At 43.9% G+C, this 17,338-nt stretch overlaps 1 protein-coding gene across 3 annotated transcripts in view; it reads left to right on the top strand.

The window, feature by feature from the left end:
* Positions 1–17,338, top strand: part of MCC (MCC regulator of WNT signaling pathway) — a 469,040-nt gene that overhangs the window by 185,223 nt on the left and 266,479 nt on the right. The window contains exon 1 of one of the 3 annotated variants that reach the window (XM_003826730.5): positions 7,005–7,598. The exons of the other annotated variants lie outside the window; for them this stretch is intronic. Coding sequence (XP_003826778.1) covers positions 7,542–7,598 — 57 coding nt within the window. The 5' untranslated portion in view covers positions 7,005–7,541. Of the gene's footprint in view, positions 1–7,004; positions 7,599–17,338 lie in introns of those variants that run through there. 3 annotated transcript variants of the gene reach the window in all.

The following is a 17,338-nucleotide window of genomic DNA, read 5'->3' as shown; positions in this document are numbered from 1 at the left end:
CTTTTTAGGTTACCTAGTGGTAAAGCTTGTGAAGACATAGATTTACCTTTTAAAAATGTAAACTGGATCATGTCTTTGCCCTGCAGAAAGTCTTCCTGTGGCATCTTCATGCACACAGTGAAATGTGTAGTCTATACATATTCTGCACGATTTGGCTCTGACATGATCTTTTTCATCATGTTCCATCACTGCTAGTAAACTATTAGAATGAGCTTAAATTTCAATTAAATAAAAACTTGAAGTTTATTAAAATGTATTAAAAAGGTGAAGCCCTTTGTTTCCCTAGGATTTTTGCCCTTACTTTTCCCTCTGCCTGTCCACCCTTCCCTCACTTTTTGCCTAGTTGGCTCCTTCTTTACCTACATGCTGAAATGTCATCTCTGCATAGAGGCCTTCTCTGACCTGTTCACTTAAGGGGCCTACTCTCCCCTATCATAGCTCCTGTTTAATTCCTTTATAGCATCCAACACAAACTACAACTATCTTTTTTTCTTTTCTTTGAGATGGAGTTTCGCTCTTGTTGCCCTATAACTATCTTTTTTTTTTCTTTTGTTTGAGATGGAGTTTTGCTCTTGTTGCCCAGGCTGGGGTGTAATGGCGTGATCTCGGCTCGCCGCAACCTCTGCCTCCTGTGTTCAAGCGATTCTCCTCCCTCAGCCTCCCAAGTAGCTGGGATTACAGGCATGCACCACCACACCTGGCTAATTTTGTATTTTTAGTAGAGATGGGGTTTCTCCATGTTGGTCAGGCTGGTCTTGAACTGCCGACCTCGGGTGACCCACCCGCCTTGGCCTCCCAAAGTGCTGGGATTACAGGCATGAGCCACCATGCCCGGCCTGTAACTATCTCTTTAAAGGTACTTATTAATCATTTCCCATCAAGAGTGCTAGCTCTGTGAAAGCAGGGATCTTTTCCATCCCATACACCACTGAATCCCAGGGCACATGCAGGACAATATCTAGCACACAGTGGGTGCTTTACTTTTTCTGAATGAACACCACAAACTCGCCGACCCTACATATCCTCATCTATATGAATGGGATGCAGGGATGAGCTAGGTAACTACAGAATTCCTTGCAGGTTGTCCATGTTTTTCTCTGAGGATATAGAGATGAGGATACAGATCATTCATTGCAATGCTTCCTGAGTTCTTCATGTTGTAGTTCCTTGAGCAAATGATGTCCGTTATGGGGCAGGCCCTTGAGGCTGGTGAGAGGCTCCCAAACCAGGACCTGAGAGAGGAGCTGGTCCGGTAATTGATCAGAAGGCCACAGGAGTTTGGATAGGGAGAGCATTTCTGGAGTCACAGCGGTGGGAGAGTGGGGTGAGCTTATAGATTTAGGGCAGGAAATTCTTTGGAGTATGTACTTTGAGGGCTCCCTAATTTTTATGATCCTCAAGGACTCAAAGGACTGAGACTTCCTGAGTCTCCATAGGGTTCTGAAATCCCCCTATGCCCTCAAAATTCACTTTCTTCAGGAAATCCCACCAATTTAAGAATTATTTCAAAGCATTCTCCCTTTACAATGTAAACACTCTGGGCATGGTTGAGAAGATTATTCACGTGTGTGTGAATTAGTTTAACCAGACTGCTTTCAACCTAAAATCTGAGGTATCAGCGTTTTGTTTAGCTTGAGAGAGTCAATGGAGAAGGGGACAATTTTAGAGTTTGGGTACTCTTGTGGGCTGGAGGACAGGCTTCCTCAGCACAGTGGACTGCTGGGGTAGGCAAGGATGGCTGGGGCACCCCAGGGGTAGAGACAGTGGACCAGGCCAACTAGTTCCAAGGTTTTCAGTTTCCCTAGTGCTAGAGGTTCAGGGTTTTTTCTCAGGATTGCTTCAATTAACCTGATGTTTATCACCAGTAGAGGGTACAGACCAGACCCAGAATAGAGTTTCTGCCGTGTAGAGATTCACTGAAGTCGGCAGCCATACACAGAGAGGCCAGACTGCTCTAACAGCAGAAAGGTGATGCCAGTGTGCCCACAGCATGGTGTTGGTGCACAGCCTCATCCAGTCATGCCCAGGGCAGCTTCCACTTACCTAGAAATGTTCCCAAGACTGCTGCTGCCTCTTCTCATCCCAGGGACCAGATGAGAAGAGACTGGGCTTTAGAGAAGACAAGGCCTCAGGAAGGAGAGGAACCCAAGCACCAGGCTATTGCCTGATTGCAAAGCAGGTTTTCCTCCTTCTCCCAGACCTGCTCCCTCATCTTGATAAATTCCCCTGCCACCTCCTGCCCACACCTCTCCATAGGAGCTTAATCCCTGCTGAAGCAGGAGGACTTGGAGAAGCTTTCTTGGAGAGATCATGTTAAGGCAGCCACAGTATAACAGGATTTGTAGTCATGTAGAGTTATACACTTGGTAAACGCTGGCAAGCTCTAATTGTGAAACCTTTTACTTATAGCCTGAAACCTACTTGGGGCTTTATTCTTTGGTGTGTTGAGAAGACATGATGAGTTGGTCCATATGTTTCTAACGTTCTTATAATATTGACCCAGTTGCATTCTTGTTCAAAGCAGTATCTTAGCTTTCTTGATAGCAGAGATCCAAGACAATGAGGTGAAAAAAAATCGTAAGACATTTAAATTACCACCAACAAAAATCATTTCATGGAATGTTACATTATAAGAAAACCAGTCTAGACTCCCTCAATGCAAGAAGCCCTACTCTTTTTTTTTTTTTTTTTTTTTGAGACGGAGTCTCACTCTGTTGCCCAGGCTGGAGTGCAGTAGCGTAATCTCGGCTCGGTTCACTGCAACCTCCACCTCCTGGGTTCAAGCAATTCTCCTGCCTCAGCCTCCTGAGTATCTGGGATTATAGATGTGTGCCACCACGCCCAGCTAATTTTTGTATTTTTAGTAGAGACGGGGGTTTCACTATGTTGGTCAGGCTGCTCTCGAACTGGTGACCTCGTGATCCGCCTGTGTCAGCCTCCCAAAGAGCTGGGATTACAGGTGTGAGCCACTGCATCCGGCCTGGAAGCCCTACTCTTTACATGCAATGGGGTTCAGCATGTCCCACCTATACTTGAACAATTTCAGGAGTGGGGATCACAACTACTTATTCCCTTGCATTGACAGGCATTTCTCTGTCTAACTTTCCTTGAGTCAGAATCTGATTACAAATTATCATTAGTCTTCGTTTCCCCTTCACAATTACAAAGAGGAAGTTAGTTTACTCGTCAAATAAGTATTAGTTATTATATCTCTGAATTCTTGTCTTCCCTACTGTGTACACTCTCTAGTTCTCTTGTTTCTGTTCTCCTAGGAAGAAGTATCAGCATCCCCTCCTATCCAAGCCTACTCCAAAGCTAATCTCATAGTTTTTGTCCTTGACACCTGCTCCCCTTTTCTCCCTTTTTAGGAACTTTGCTCCATCTCCTGGTTTCCCTTAGCTCCAGCTTACAAATACACCCATTCTACTCTCTATTCAACATTGCTTATCTACTCCAAAAGATAGTCTCATCTCCCATTTTCCTGTCACCATCAAATTTATGGAAAGAATTGTGCATGGTCACTACCCCCAGTTTCTCCTTACTCCCTATGGTAATTTATCTGCCTTCTGTCTCCTTAGCTTTATAGGAATCTATCTTTGAAGGACAGTAATGTCTTTGAAATGACCTTATCAGTCAGTAGGCTTCTCTACCCTCTGTAGCATATAATATTGATGCTGCTCCTCCTTCTGCCTTGGCATCTTCCTTAGACTCCCAGATGCAGAGGTCTCCTGGTTATCTTCCCATTTCCCTAATTGACCTTCTGTATCATTTCCTCTTTTATTCTTTGGCCTCCATAAAAACAAAACAAAACAGCCTTCCTTAAGGTAGTATCCTTAGACCACTTTTCTTTTCACTGTCCTCTCTTCCTAGGCAAATTTACCTGATTTCACGGTTTTCTTTATTATTCTAACAGAGATAACCTCGAACCTCCATCTCCAGCTCAACCCTGACTTATCTCCATAATTCCATTTCAAGCTCCTGCTGAACATCTCCATTTGAATATCCTGATGCCACCTCAAACTCATGATACCACAAACCTAATTTCCTCCCAAAGCTATTTATTCTCTGGAATTCCTAATTTTGTTGAGGATATTACCTTAACCCCAATCAGCCAAGTTCTAGATCTACAAGTCGTTTTTAAGCTCTCCTGTTTTCTCCACAATTTCCATCTACTTTCTTTCTGCCTGTCCCCTCCTATTTCCATTGTCCCTTCTTTTTTTTTTTTTTTTTTTGAGACAGAGTCACTCTGTCACCCAGGCTGGAGTGCAGTGGCACGATCTTGACGCACTGCAACATCTGCCTCCTGGTTCAAGTGGTTCTCGTGCCTCAGCCTCCTGAGTAGCTGGGACTACAGCTGGGACTACATGGTGCACACCACCATGCCTGGCTAAGTTTAGTATTATTATTATTATTTTTTGAGATGGTGTCTCACTCTGTTGCCCAGGCTGGAGTGCGGTGGTGCGGTCTTGGCTTACTGCAACCTCCATCTCCCAGGTTCAAGCGATTCTCCTTCTCAGCCTCCCGAGTAGCTGGGATTACAGGCACCTGCCACCACGCCCAGCTAATTTTTTGTATTTTTATTAGAGACAGGGTATCACCATGTTGGCCAGCCTGGTCTCAAACACTTGACCTCATGATCCTAGTAGAGACAGGGTTTTACCATGTTGGCTAGACTGGATCTTGAATTCCTGACCTCAAGTGATCTGCCCGCCTCAGCCTCCCAAATGCTGGGATTACAGGCATGAGCCACCATGCCAGCCGTCCCTTCTTAATTCAGGCCCTTTTAACCTCTTGCTGAACTGTCTTGATAGTACAATCGGCATGTTCATTTCCCACTTTCAACCTACTACATCTGCTGCTGCCAGATTGTGGTGGAGTTGAATCTTATGTGAAGTATAAGTATTGAAGTATTCAAGTCATTGTTTATGAAGAAAATCTCATACAATCAACATTACCCTTGAAAATGCCTTATATTGTCTATAAAGTAGAATCTACAGACACTGCTTCTCAGTAAGTTCAACACTGCTAGTTTTTCCTCCACTTTTGGAACAGATTACTTTTCTTTTGGTTGAACACCAGATGAAGTCATCTGCTTGGTTTTAGGGGTAGAGTCGTATGAAAAATATGTATCTTTAAACACCAGAATCACATTCAACACTAGCCTATTTGAGTTCATATTAGTTACTCATGAGTGTGATTTAAATCTACTGGAATATCTAAAAGCACAGCTCTGATCTCCATTATTTCTATGCTAAAAAACCTTTAGTGGCTCTCCATTGCCTATTGAGAAGGCCCATTTCTTTAACATGGCACTTAAAACTGTTCACTCTCTGACACCAGCCCCCCTTTCTCACCCAGCTTATGCTCCAGAATGGAATGCCTGTGATCCCCATGCCCGCTCTGCACATTCCAGTCTCCATCCATACTTTCTCTCATAGTGGCCTGGAACGCTTTCCCCTTACTTCCCATCTCTGCTGGGCTCAGCCATTCTTCACAGGTCAACTCACATGCTGCCTCTTCTAAGATTCTTTCACAGAATCTTCTCTCCAGACCCTGTCCAGCCAAAATCATATTTCCCTCCTCTGAACTGCAGTCGCTCCTCATTTGTACTGTGTTTATGGCAAGTATCATTTTCTATCTAGAATTGTAATTTCTGTTCATGTTTTACAAGACTATAAACACCTTCAGGGCAGGGGCAGTGCTTGAATCTTCTTCATAGTTATGTATACACCACCATTTCCAGCTTCAAGCATGCAGTTTTCAACAGATTTCAATGAAAAGATAAATTAAATAATGTAGCTTCCCATCTCCTCCCCATGCAGAATGTGCTCTAGTTTGGCAGTGCCCAAGAACTTGGGACCCAGTGCTCTAGAAAGAGCAGCAAACTCTTCCTAATCCCAACAGCACCTCCATCAGGCAATGAATGAACTCAACAAGAAGGGGGATGGGTAAAACGTTATATGCAAATAGTTGCACTCTGCCCCTTCTTAAAGAGCAAAATAAACATGATTTTTTAAAAAGACCATGGAAGTTGACAATACAATGGCTTTTTCACAGAAAGCTTCAGGATATGCCAAGTTCTGTTATTGGGGATGGAGACATTTTGTCCCCATTGTGTAGAAAGAGACTGATGAGGTCTCTTAAGCAATCTCGCAGACCTACTGTTTTGAAGCATCAGAACATTTTTCTGTGCATCTCAAATTCATTGGAACTTTAACTTTGTGGAGAGAAAAATCCTAGTTCCCCTCTTCCCCCATCTCATCTCTCTCCCAATAGACACAGGATGTTTTACCTCGGGAACTCAAAGTTGAAGGGGAGCTCAGATCCCAGGGGTGTACTGGGTATAACAGCCCCTTGAATCTTTTCTGAATCATACTCCACACTCCATAAATACAACTCTACCTCCGCTCAATTAAGGAAGGTCTGGGGGTTGGGGAGCCTATCTGACATCTTTCAAGGGATGGGGGTTGGGGAGCCTATCGACATCTTTCAAGGGATGGGGCCTCTATCTTCATTATGGACATGCAGAAAATGTACTCTGCCCCAGTGACAGACAGAGGGAGTTTGACATTGAATTTACACCCGTAGCGTTGACTTTAGACTGATTAGGGAAAATGACTGCCCTGCACCCTTGTAAAATCTTAATGTTCCGTGAGAAGTGCACCGTGCTGTCTGATGTACAGTGTTTAGGTTTGTCTTGACCTTATTAAATCATGGAAAGCGGCTCCTATGAGGGAAGTTTTTTTTTCTTTTTCTTTTTCTTTTTTTTTAATTTCCTGCACGATTATTCAGGTGGCTTTTCCTGTTTCTTCTCCCCCTCCTGGACTCGGGTCCTTAATTACTATTGCAGAGAACTGGAAGGATGCCTGCTCTGCTCTCCCAGCACGGTCTCCTCTGCTCGGCCTCCAGGCTACTCGCCCCCACCCTTTTCTCCCTCTAGCCCCGCCTCCTCCGCGCACCCCGTGGCCAGCAGCTAGACAGCTGTGTTCAATCAGAAACCACTTACAACTCCAGACGATTCGAAGGGGAAACTTCGGCGTGAAGTGCAGCTCCGCTCCGGCTCCCTCTAGCTTTCTTTCCTTCTCTGGAATCCGAGGCGCGGATCTTCCTCGCCCCACCGCCCTAGTTTTTTCGGGAGCTCGCCGGTGCCCTCTAGGGTGTCGGCTCGTGCTGGGAGGTGCCCTCCATCCTGGTAATGGGGGGCGGCGAGGCACCGTAGGAGTGGCGAGGCGGCGCCCAGGGTGGCACTGCCCCGGAACGGGGCGCTGGGTGCGCGCGGGAGGGTCCCCGCGCGGGCTCCGCCGCTGCCGCAGCTGCGAGCGCGCCGCGCCACCGAGCCTCCTGCAGCAATGGCTCGTCCGTGAAACGCGCTCGTCCGTGCCTGCATCCTCCGTTTGCGCTTCGCAACTGTCCTGGGTGAAAATGGCTGTCTAGACTAAAATGTGGCAGAAGGGACCAAGCAGTGGATATTGAGCCTGTGAAGTCCAACTCTTAAGCTCCGAGACCTGGGGGACTGAGAGCCCAGCTCTGAAAAGTGCATCATGAATTCTGGAGTTGCCATGAAATATGGAAACGACTCCTCGGCCGAGCTGAGTGAGGTAAGAAACAGCTGAGGTCGGGAGCTAGGGTTTCTCGGGCGTTTGCTTTTCCACAAATCCCCCTCCCCTCGACCTCCCGACAGCCCTACACCCTATCCCCCTGTGCTCCCAGTCTGGAGGCAGCGCAATTGAAGATTAATAGATTTTCTGGATCTTGTTTTAACTTGTAGTGCTACTCAGGAAATGACCTGAACTGGCTTGATATTTCAGTCTGAAATGAGTGGCTTAAAAAAGAAACAACCTCTCACCAAGCCGCGAGGCGTTTTACTCACGACAGTCTGCATCCCTTGTTCCTTCCCACCCGCTTCCACTAATTTATATACACCATTTTATTTCCCTGATCGGTAAAATACACGGACATTCCCGATGAGTTTAAGCCGACGGTAACTAATTTGGTGGGGGTGGTGGTGGTGAGGGGGACGCATTGGATTATTTCATCTCCCACTTGGCTCCCACGTGCGATGCGTTTGGCTACGTTCAGGCAAGGTGGTCTCTTCCCTAGGCTGAGATGAATGACCCGCGCTGGGGAGGGGTCTGGGGACAAAGCACTTCAAAGCCGCTTTAGAACTTTATTTCCTGCCCGGGTCTGGACTCCTGAGTCTTTGAGGCAAGCGCATTTGCAATTCCTGGGCTCCCACTGTAACCTATTCACTTGAGTGTTTGAGACCAGCTTTGAAATTAAAGCTACATCAAACACTATGCAAATATGTGAGCGGTAAGATGCCCAAAGCCATCTTTTTTCATGACTTTAGGGATGCTTCGGGCACATCCCTCAAAGCTTTGAATACCTGAAAAGTGATGAGAAGCCCGTAGAACTGGGTGCTGAAAAGAAGAGGAAGTCTGTGTGCTTAGTGTCTACAGCTAGAGGCTTGGTGTCTGTCGGTTTCCCTCTTGGTACCATCACTGAGCCATTTATGGGGGCAAAAGTAGCATAAGTAGTCCGTGTTTCTTGAGTATGGCTGAAGAGAGGAAAGAGGAAGAAAAGGAAAACAGTGTAAAAGCAGCCGGAAGGCAGATAATGGTGATGTCAGACTACCAATGGTGAAGGGAAAAATGGAGGGATGGAGCCCCTGGGGGGGTGTGTGTGAGGGAACACCTGGTGATGGGAAAGAGGGGGGATTAAATGGGGTTGGGGGAAACCTAGGAGGTCTGCCGTCGGGCTGGTGAATGCTATTGGGCCCTGCCTGGTGTTCTTAAGTGTCATGCTGCTGCTGTGCTGTTCCTGCTCCGGTTTGAAATAGCATTTTGAGGTGCTGGCTGAATGAAGTAGAGCATTTGCTAATCCTTAACGGCTGTTGCCCCTGTGATGTAGAAGACTCAAGAAATGCTGAGAGTGAGAACTTAAACATGGAGGTGAGGGAGGAGGCATGAGGATTTAAGTGACTTTTGCCAATTTTATAATTAACGGTCTCAAATCTGAACTAGAACCCAGGGCCCTGCTCCATCACTAACCCTGTTTCAGGAGAAGCCTTTGGTGATCTTCTAAGGTAATTGAAAACCCCAAAACTGAAGGCATTTCTTTTGCAGAGACTCTTTGCCAGGCCCTTCACGATGTTTCTATGCAGCAGAGTGCTGTCCAGTAACCTTTGTTTAAATGAATCGCAGACTTAGGAGGAGGGGGTCTAGAACCCTGAGTGAAGGAAGAGATGTGAATTGACTTTAGTCCTATTGGCACGTCCTTGAGCACATTGGGTGAGCAGAGAATGTGACACTCAGGTGCCACATAAAATTACCCATTTTTTTTGCCTAGTTGTATCCACTCCCTAAGTAATCCCTATAAAGCTTGTAGGCAAATGAAAGAGTTGAGAGTGCTTTGTAGTCCCTGCATTGGCTGGAAAACTATTTGAGCAGTATATGACATAATATTGTTCCTAAGGAAATAAGTTCCTTCCTCAGCTATATCCTTTACCAGATGTTCTTTTCTTCTCATCGGTGTCTGCTCATTCATTTTTTGCTTGCTTTCGAGCCAGTTTTAGGTTCCATGATTTAGTTGTACCTCTTTCCAATCAATGTTAGTTATCCTGCAGGTTGAATGGTAGTTATTTTTACTTTTTGCACTAATTTTTTTAATTTTTATTTATTTATTTATTTTTTGGAGACAGAGTCTCACTCTGTCACCCATGCTGGAGTGCAGTGGTGCAATCTCGGCTCACTGCAACCTCTGCCTCCCGGGTTCAAGCGATTCTCTTACCTCAGTCTCCCGAGTAGCTGGAATTACAGGCACGTGCCACTACGCCCAGCTAATTTTTTTATAGTTTTAGTAGAGAAGAGGTTTCGCTATGTTGGCCAGGCTGGTCTCAAACTCCTGGCCTAAAGAGATCCGCCTGCCTCGGCTTGTACATATTTTAAATTAGAATATGTGTAAAGATAATTTGTAAGGCAAGAGAGTGTGTGCTTCATACCTTGTGGACCCTAAATCTCAGTTCAATTTAACATGGGCAATAACTTTAGTATTTACCATTTTTCTAATATCCACAGAGCAGTATCCATAGATTCAAATACAATTCGTTTGTATTCTTCACATTAGATCTTTGGTGTTTCTATTCCCTGTCATTTTTCTCTTAAACACGAGTTTTCGCTTAATATCTTGTAGGGCAAAGTTGCCATTCACTTTTGATGGTTGAGTCCTCCTCCTCACCTGGAAGCAGAGCTAATAAAACCCCTCAGGGCCCCTTTAGTGCCATCTCTGTGATTGCCCAGGAGCCTCAATGCTGTCTAGAGGTCACTGTGGGGTCAGTTTCAGCCTGATGTTTACTAGGCATTTCAGGGGCAGGAAGAACTCTGAAAAGACCTGCCATTATCCTGGGTATCATAAACAAAATGGCTCTCATTGGTGTTGACTTGCGGGCTTACTCCTTCTGTAAGGGTCCCCTAGCCACAGAAGTCATTGACTCTTTGACAGTAATGTTGACACTGACTCTGTAACATCCTGAACTAGAGAGTGAGTTTAATCAATTTCTGGTTGTAATCTGCTGATCCTGTTAGTGACAGCAGCAAGCTTTGGTCAACCACTGAGGTGTTGGCCTCTGCACCTAGTACTCCAGGAATGCTTGGATACTAGGGAGATAGGAGGGATTTGTGTGCGAGGGATACACAATTAGGAGACCTAGGGATGGGTGTTGGGCATGAGGTGTTTTGCATGTGTACTTCAAAATGGAAAACAGGAAATTCATGAGTGTGTTCCTTTTGTATGTTTAGTTTGAACAATAGCCATTTAAGATCCTGAGTTGATTACAGCAGATAGTAAAATTGCCTCTATGAACATTCAAACATATTTTTATGTATTTATTGACCATAAATGGCTTATGTCAAGTCTGAACGTTTTTTTGAAAGCAAAGGAATTCATAGCAGTAACAACAGAAATACAAAAGGAAAATGTAGACGGATAAACTAGTGATTTGTTCTTTTTTCTTGGCTATAGCTGTTCCTGTCATAAAGATTTGAAGGGATTTTTTTTTTAAATTGAGATTAAGGAAGGACTTCAACATCAGGCAAATCAAAAGCATTGCAAAAACTAAATGTTTGAATTCAACCTCTCTCCCCCATGATCAAGGAGCCGAATGGCCACACTTTAAGCAGCATTAAATTCTCCCGAAATCTGCCAAGGGACAGCTCTGGCATATTCTTCGTGGTCGTGACTTTTAGATCAGCAGTTAGCTCTATTGGTCTTGGTTAAATTTGTGGGGCCAGTATGTAGTTTAATCTTGTTAAATAATCCCAGGTATCTGGAAGGAAGATATCTTAAGGTTTAGCAATATTAGGGTAAAACTTGACTTTACTTATTCTTGGAGAGTAGTTGTCTGCTTGATCTGGTTGTCTGGTAGACAGTTGCCTATTTATGTACAAAAATAAAAATTTATTTTTAAAAAATTTCTCCCTTGGCAATCATAACCTCTGGAGATGAAAAAATATTCTTACTCAAAGAATTTGTACAAAGCAATCAACTTAAACTCTTTGCCTTTTAAACATCATTTAAACAATGGACAGACAAAATTCTGCATCACTATTTACTTGGAAACATTGGATGCCCCTGGAAATCATATTTCCCTTACTTTCTTCTTAGATCTTCATTCAAATCATTTTGTATCAGATCATTCCACTTCTGAATTAGGCCATAGAGGCAACTCTCCATGCTTTCACCATTTGCGTGTTGAGTAACTCCTGAAATGCCACCTCTTCGTTGATGCTCTAATTAAGAAGGAGAATTGTATAGAAGAAAGTTGTTCTCTACCTAGATTATCTTGTGTGACTCTCTCCAAGTGGCCATCTCGCAGCTGTGCTGTTCTTCATCATCAAATTAATTATAAAATATCAGCATTGGAAGGGGCCTGAAAGATCACCTAGTATTCACACACCCTTTTTTGCCTCTTTATACTCCTCTGCCTTTAGAAAATCACACGTCGTTGTAATGAGCTGTTGAATGTCTGTCTTAGCCATAGCATTAGCATAAGCGTAAGAAGAGCAGGGTCAAGACCTGGTGCAGAATCCAACAAACTGCTCCAAAATTTAGAGGCTGAAAATAACCATCTTATTTACTCATGGATTTGCAGTTTGGGCAGAGTTCAGGGGGAAGACTTGTGTCAGTGACTAGAGCAAGAGGATCTACTTCCAAGATGGCTTAATCATATGAATGGCAAACTAATGTTGCCTGTGAATTGGGAGATCAGCTCAATTCTCTTCAACATGGGCATCCCTATGTGGCTTGGGCTTCCTCTCAGCATGGCAGCTGGGTTCCGAGAAAGAGGAGGTAAAGGTGCCTGTTCTCTTAAAATATGGAAGTGAAACGGGCACAGGATCATTTCTGTGTGTTCTGTTGGTCAAAACAGCTGTTTTCCCAGCCTAGATTAAGGTTAAAGAAGTAAGTAGAAAACACCTCTCCAAGAGGGGTGTCACAAAGAATTTGCAACCAATTTAAACCCACTCCAGAAGCCACAAAATGACAGAGCCTTGTTCAAAACTCTGACTTCTTTCTTTTTTCTTTTCTTTTCTTTTTTTTTTTTTGAGATGGAGCCTCGCTGTGTTACCCAGGCTAGAGTGCAGTGGCGCAATCTCGGCTCACTGCAACCTGCCTCCCGGGTTCAAGCAATTCTCCTCCCTCAGCCTCCTGAGTAGCTGGGATTACAGGCACGTGCCGCCACTCCCAGCTAATTTTTGTATTTTTAGTAGAGACAGAGTTTCACCGTGTTGGTCAGGCTGGTCTTGAGCTCCTGACCTTGTGATCCATCTACCTCAGCCTCCAAAAGTGTTGGGATTGTAGGCGTGAACCACCGCACCTACCTTAAAACCCTGACTTCTTAATTCCCAATGCCTGGCAATGGTTTTTAGTTTTTTGTTTTGTTTTGCTTTATAGCTATTCATTTTGTGGTTTATAATAACTCTGAATCACATTTTCTAAGCACTTCCCAGATATTGACATGCTTGTCTAAAACTCTGAGGTGCCTTCTGTTATTCCCATGTTACAGGTTTAGAAATTACGGCATAAGAAGGGGGAAAAGCATATCGAAACTACACAGACTGTAAAAGGTGGAGTCAAGATTTGTGCCCAGGTAGTCTTTCTCCAGAGCACACTCAGAGGAATCCATGTGTACATTAATTGCTTTCATTAGCTTCTGTTACTGCCCTCAGCTTTTGATCACATGTTCCAAGGAGGGAGTATTCTATTTTAATAAGCCTGTTTAACTTGATTTGTATTGTAATCCCTATGCAATACCCAGATATTTTGATAAAAATGAAATGATATGATTAGAGTAAAGGGATATAGTCACTGCCATAGCCTCCAAGTGGTGGAGGAATTCAAAGCATTGACTTTCCAGAGCCCTAAAAGCAGATTCGTCGATAAGGAATAGTTGTGATCCTCATTCAGTGGGGGTTGGGAGAGAGACTTCTATTTTTTTTCACTGCAAGGAAGGTGGAATATTACAACCTGTGACCCACTACCTGTGTATTCAGAGGCATCTCAGAGATTGATGTTACAATACTTGAGGTGCCAGAAAGAGAAGAATAAAGCGTTAAATATCTTAAGAATTAGGGCTTTCCCACCCCTGCAGGCAGGGCTTTAAGTTCCTTCTACAGTTGGCCAAATCACTGTGGGGCTGCAGAGTGCCGAGGCTTGGGGAGAAAGCCAAAGGGGCCCAGTGAAGTTAGTGGCCACGGCTGCATGGCAAGGCAGCGGCTGACAGCCAGGTCTTGCAGAAGCACATGCTGAACATGACATTGAGGTCCTGAGTCAAACGTGGTGGATAAGGTGCAGTAGATCCAGCCACAGAGATGGTTCGTTTGGCTGGAACCAGGTGGAAGACAAGAAAAAGGAGAACATGTGATATGAACAGAGAAGTTACTCAAAGACCAGGTAGGTGATCAGAACTGGGATGGCCACAGACCTGGAAGCAGGGAGAGAAGCTTTATTCTGAGGAAGTGCTTTGACCAATTGGGAAGCTTTTAAGTCCCAAGACTTCTTATCTTAAGGAAGCACCTTAGAGGTAGTTGCTACCAATTGGAGATGCCAGAACCCTGAGTGAGTGGGCACACTTATGTAGAGTAGGGAATGTCATGGTGATACTCAGGAAATAAAGTCAAGTGTGCAGTTGTAATAGCTGCCTAGCTGATTTACCCAATGCAAGTCATGAGGAAGGCTTTCTCCCAGGTGGGGCTGCAATTGGAAGATCAAACCTGCATTTATAGCAAAATTAAGAAGCTGTTGATGGGCTCGGCGTGGTGGCTCATGCCTGTAATCCCAGCACTTTGGGAGGCTGAGGCAGGTGGATCACGAGGTCAGGAGTTCAAGACCAGCCTGGCCAAGATGGTGAAACTCTGTCTCTACTAAAAATACAAAAGTTAGCCGGGCATGGTGGTGGGCACTTGTAATCCCAGCTACTCGGGAGGCTGAGCAGAGAATCGCTTGAACCCAGGAGGTGGAGGTTGTAGTGAGCCGAGATCGCACCACAGCACTCCAGCCTGGGCGACAGAGCGAGACTCTGTCTCAAAAAAAAGAAGTTGTTGATGAAGATTTCAAAGTTAGTTTTTGATCCAGGGAATCAAATTACCGAAAATGAAAATTATATTTTAAGCCATCTCTAGATTCTGAGAGAGGGGTTTGTGTTGGCAAGGTTATAAAATCAGACAAGCCAAAGAAGACAGCAAGAATTGATAGATATTAGTTAGGACTTGGATTATTTACATTGGTGAGAGGATGTCATAGCAGAGATAAATTGTATGTAATTATTTTTTTGAACCCTCTTTCCTCCCCCATATATCTGCCCGGATTCCCAACAGTGATATCTTTCACTCTTGGGGGTGAAAAAAAGAAAAAAGCAAGTAATGTGGATTACACAGATAAACAGAAGTTCAATTTATAGAGTAAATATTTACTGGAACTACAGAGATACCCTGTCTTTCTAGCGAATGTCCTTTTTCTCTTGTTGACTAGAAACAGCCAAAATTGGTACAGAGAGGAAAGAGGAAACCTTTTCAAGGGTTTTCATTGCCACAGGAGTGAATAAGGTTGTAAAGCACTTTGCATGTATGAATCTTTCAAGATATTTCTTAAATTCAGCAAAGACCTTAAACCTTGAGAAAGTCTTTTAGGGAAAAAAATTCTGTAGTTAGCAGCTATTAATTCCAATTGCCATACCAAAAACCATATGTTGAGTTTGTTAACTTTGTAAATAAGCAATAAAAAAGCCCATTGAACTGGGAAATTTGTGTGGTGAAGGCTGCCTGATGTTTTGGTTGGTGGAATATTTTGAGCAGATCCCTTGTCATGAGATTTGATCAGTGCCTGGAACGCGCATAGGACTTATGGGGCCAGAGGTGGAAATGCATCTTAAACCAAAGTCTATGGTGTGTGATTATTTGAGAACAGAAAGTTTCATGAAACCTCAATGTGTGTGCGCATGTCAGTTAACTTCAGCTGGGGTTATGAGAAATACTGAAGCAGTTGTCAAAGGAAGAATGCCAACTAGGGAAAAGATTGCCTTGCAGTTAGAAAAGGAATGGAGGCCTCTGACTGGTTATGTGGTGAGAGTGGGAGTAATTCCTTGTTCCTGTTTTCCTGTGGGTTGTGTGAACTTGTCCATAGAACACACAGCACTCTTAGAGTCTTCTTGCTCTTCTCCCAGCGGCCCCCGGTGTCTCCAGGTTAGTTGTTCCTTCCCTTATGTGTGTTCAGAATACTTACAAGTTGGCCTCCTTGGGGAGACCATGAGGTCTTTGAAGGCAGAGACAGAGTAAAGTTGATCACTATATTGCCAGCACCTAGTCAATATGTGGTAGATAGGATATCAACAGTCTTTGAAGTTGCTGTTTGGACCAAATCCCAGTTGCCATTTTACTGTGACAGATGTGTTGGATTAACTCCTTTTCTATTTTGGTTAAAGTACCCATTCGATGGAATTTAGTTTGGTCATTTTGACTGTAATTTATTATCTTGTAACCGTTCACATATTCAGTCAACAAATATTGTGTGCCTTCTACATGTCAGATGCTATTGTAAGACTGGGGATACAGCAACAAACAAAACTGATGTAGTCCCTGTTCTATGCATCCTACACAGATACATAGACAGTACACAAATGTTCAGTGGTGATATGTGCTGTGAAGGAAAAACTCTCAGGGAAGGAAATGGGGAGGGATGCTGTTTGAGTGATCAGGGAAGACTTCACTGTGGGAGTCTGTGAAATGAGGGACACAGTCATGTGAAGATGGGGGACAATCATTTCAGGCAGAAAGGAAGAGTGAGGGCCAAGGTGCAGAGCCCAGGGCACTCTTGCTATGCTTCAGGAGTGGCAAGGCAGCAATGACTGGGAGCAGAGTGAGCAGGAGGAGAGTGGAAGGAGATGAGGTCCAAGAAAACAGTTCTGGCCAGATCACCTAGGGCTTCATAAGCCCTGGAAGAGTGTCTGGATCTCCCTGGAGAGTTTCGAACGCAGGCCTGAATTTGTTTTACTTTCTTATTCTTTTCATATTTTGTGGGGGTGGGGGGCGGGGTAGGCAGGGGGAGATGTAGGGAAGAGGAGGAATTAGCAAAGAAAAGGCCTGGAAAGTTGTGTTCTGAAAGCCAGTTAAAGAAGGTATTTTCAGAAGAGGGCAGAGTGATCCATCGTCAGATGCCTCTCCTTTGGCTTCCCGCCTTTGAGAGCCTGTGTATATTCCCAAACTTTCAAACTGTATCATTTTCTGTCGTCAAAAGTAATTATTATGTACCATAAAAATACACTGTAATTATTTTTTTGACATCTTCAGAGTATGTGAATTCATTTTCCCCTAAAAAGGAATGGTTTAAAAAAATGAGTGGCATGGACACTGGCCAGGAATGATTTGAAAATTGCTTTCCCTTGATTGATGGTTCAGTATTGATGGATGCTGATGTTGTATAATATAGGTGGGTTTTGAATTAGAAAAATTGAAAACTACCTTCCACTGTCACATGGACCCATTTCCTTCAACTATTTAGAATCAGACTTTATTTTTATGAACTTTAATATCAATTTATTGATTTATAACAAATATAACTGCAAGGAGACTGGAATGCTGACACTTATTTCCTATTGAAAAACTACTTGGCAGTCAGATTATGACCAGAAAATTGCCTGGCAAACATGGAATCAGACAAAGGAAGTGCTTCTATTGGGTGGTGCTATTAAGCATATATTTGACTTAAGTGATAACTTGTCCTAACCATTTGCATGACTGATAAAGAAACTGAGGCCTGAAGAAGGCTTGCTAGTGGCAAAAGGGGAAAT

This window comes from Pan paniscus, chromosome 4 (assembly GCF_029289425.2).
Source record: "Pan paniscus chromosome 4, NHGRI_mPanPan1-v2.0_pri, whole genome shotgun sequence".
Classification (NCBI taxonomy): domain Eukaryota; kingdom Metazoa; phylum Chordata; class Mammalia; order Primates; family Hominidae; genus Pan; species Pan paniscus.
The sequence above is the reverse complement of the archived record's forward strand: the minus strand, read 5'-3'. Positions and strand labels throughout refer to the sequence as shown.